General features: G+C 36.1%; 1 protein-coding gene across 1 annotated transcript; it reads left to right on the top strand.

Annotated features, from left to right (window-relative positions):
- Positions 1 to 1201: 1201 nt before the first annotated feature.
- Positions 1202 to 2020, top strand: LOC138307170 (kinesin-related protein 1-like). The gene has a single exon (XM_069247802.1). It carries the CDS (start codon positions 1202 to 1204, stop codon positions 2018 to 2020), a length of 819 nt encoding a protein of 272 aa, XP_069103903.1.
- Positions 2021 to 2952: the final 932 nt, after the last annotated feature.

The raw sequence follows: 2952 nt of genomic DNA, 5'->3' as shown, positions 1-2952 counted from the left end.
ATAATATCAAATTAGTCCAGCATTTCTGTTAAACTCTACTTAACGCCAGAAGGCTTGCTAGATTGATACCAACATTAGTCAACAGTTTTTTATCTCCGATTTTATTGCATATACTCCTTGCATTGAGGTAAAAAAATTATAATTCATTTCGCTCATGCTCGGGTCCAGAATTGGTTTCAATATCATTGCTTAGAATTTATATTATTTAATTATTACTAATGATCATGGTTTGCAAAACAAAAGCGTAAGCTTTTGAATACTACTGGCTATTACGTATTTCAAAAATGATATAAGATGTTTAAAAACGATACTTAACAAATAAGCAGTCAGAGGATCCGGTAACTACCAAATACCATTTGAGTCACTCGGAACTTCAGATGTAACTGACGTACATTGACCTCGGATGTGACACAATGGCTTCCATTTTAAAACTAAGGGACGATTTTCATAACAACTGGTTGCCATCGAAGACACCACCCCTCAAAAAGTGTCAGTTCATTGATGTTGTGGAAGGAGAAATGGTTACATTCAATTTCTTACAATACGACTATAGACGTTCAACATTTCAATAACTTTTAATTTTCTTATGCGTAGTTAGGGCGTAATTTGATTTTCCGACGAAGAAAATGTTTGATTTTCTTACATATTCTGACACCTATCACATCCGAGGTTATGTTTTACATCCGAGGAGTTCCGATTACCATTTAAGTACGTATTTATAATATGTCATTTTCATTTGTCTGTCAAAACTGCCTCTCTTTCTTTATTAATCAATATCACAGAAATTTGACGGCATTAGACAATATATTATATATCACGACTTTGTTTTAACTCTTCTTTCTTTGTGTGAATTCCATTTTTGCTTATCATAGGTTTAGCTCCCTTGCGGATATGTATCTATTCTTATGTAATTGCTTGGTGAGCGCAATTCACGTCGTTTTCTCCGGAAAATATGACGTTAAGCTCGCAAAACATGAATCATAATCAATACTGAGCTACAAGGGCAGATAACTCTGTAGAATGCAAACAGAGGAGAGGCTAGATGGCAATCTCCAAACTTTTAAACATTTATTTATACCTTTACATTAGACACATTAGGCACACATGTTAAGAAATAAAAAAATGTGCCTACTCTATGTATGTCACTTGCGTTTGGACTTACATTTTGTGTTTATTGTGCATTCAATATCTTTCATTAACGATGCCTTCTGGATCCAATAGGAGTCGTACTACCAGTACTGCTACGAGGACAAGTGATATAGGTTGTTCTAAGTCATCTACAGATGAAAGACTTGATGAGATTTCCAGAATTTTGAAAACTCTTATCACTGAGGACGCTTTGGATCGTAAGCTTGAAAAGCTTCGTTCTGACATTCAGCGGGAATTCTCTGAAAGAATAGAGTCTTTAGAGGACAAGGTAAATATACTTGAGCAGGAAAATGATGACTTGAAGGAAACAGTCTCGAGGCTAGAGGAGAATCTTGATACAACAAAGGAAAAACTTGCCGAGCTATCGGGAACACACAATGATCTGGAGCAACAGGGAAGGAAGAATTCTCTGAGAATAGTCGGACTTAAAGACCCAGGAGATAAGGAATCGGTGGAAGACTGTGTACTGACCATAGTAGATTTTGTGAATGACAAACTAAATGTACCCTTAAGGGAAAGTGACATAGACATTGCCCATAGGCTCGGTAGGTTCGACGGCAGCACTCCACGGAATATCATTGTCAAATTTACTCACAGAAGGAAGAAGGCCGAGATCATCCGTGCCCGGAAAGGACTTAAGGGGACTAAGATAGTGGTTTACGAAGACCTGACGCGATATAACCAACAGAGACTGAAGGATGCATATCAACTGAAGTGTGTCAAGAATTCATATAGTATTGACGGCAAGCTATTTGTAATTCTCTCAGACGGAAAGACTCGCCGCAGACTCGCTTATGATACTCCGCTAACTGAGAGTTATCTCCTAGATGACGCTAACTTTGTAAAAGGAAAGCCTGGTAATCGCGAGTAATAACTGTATAGGTTGTGTGGAATGATCGGTCGGACATCAAACGTCAGAACGCTCTGACTACCGATCATGCAACTGTGTTATATATGTTTGCCTCGCGAGTGTAAATATTAACACATGTGTTTCGTTTCCTTTTCATAAAGTGTGTATTGTGTGAGATTGGATATATATATTCCGTGTGAATGGATTTTTATTTGGAAAATAATATTCTTGATATAAGGTAAGCCGATTGTCATTATAAATCGTAGTAAGCCTGCTTAGATTTCAGCAAATTTTCCAAAAAATAATTCTTGTCGTTTTTCTACGTCTTCCTTCTATAATATATACATAGATATTAAATTATATTTCTTTAGTACCGAGTACTGAATCGCGAAGAATACCGAAGGGTGATCGGTAGCCTTCGTGTTTTTCCGTAAACGGGCAACGGCTGCCGATCTTCTTTCAAGCGTTTCCGCGATCTTGCTTAAAGATGCTCCACTGCTGACAAATGGTATTTTTTCACTATTAAAAACAGGAGCAGACGATTTAGTATTTTTCTTCAGTTACAAAAGTTACTTACTTTACACCATTTCCACTAATTTTACTTCAAGTTAAAACTATGAAAAATAATTAATTGCATCCCGAAAAAAATCCGTACCACTATATCCTATATGAAATGAACTACTGAATGCGCATGTACCAAAGGCAAAATAAATTATTTTAATATTATTTTTGTGTTAATTAGACTATTATATACACGATTAAACACCAATTATTGTTCAAATGATGAATATCATTTTTGGTCTGTCGGCGGTGGAGCATCTTTAAGATTTGAAAATATGTGGAAATAAAGGATTAACTAAGTAACTTATTTTACATGCGGTCGGTCTTTAAGTACCAAAGTTGTTTATACAGACTTATCGTAGGCTGCTGCATCATAATGTTGTAGATATACT

The sequence above is a fragment of the Argopecten irradians genome, chromosome 14, assembly GCF_041381155.1.
Source record: "Argopecten irradians isolate NY chromosome 14, Ai_NY, whole genome shotgun sequence".
Lineage (NCBI taxonomy): Eukaryota > Metazoa > Mollusca > Bivalvia > Pectinida > Pectinidae > Argopecten > Argopecten irradians.
The sequence above is the reverse complement of the archived record's forward strand: the minus strand, read 5'-3'. Positions and strand labels throughout refer to the sequence as shown.

Bases quoted from the DNA above. Each gene is read 5' to 3' on its own strand.
- LOC138307170 (XM_069247802.1), top strand. From the start codon at position 1,202: ATGCCTTCTGGATCCAATAGGAGTCGTACTACCAGTACTGCTACGAGG.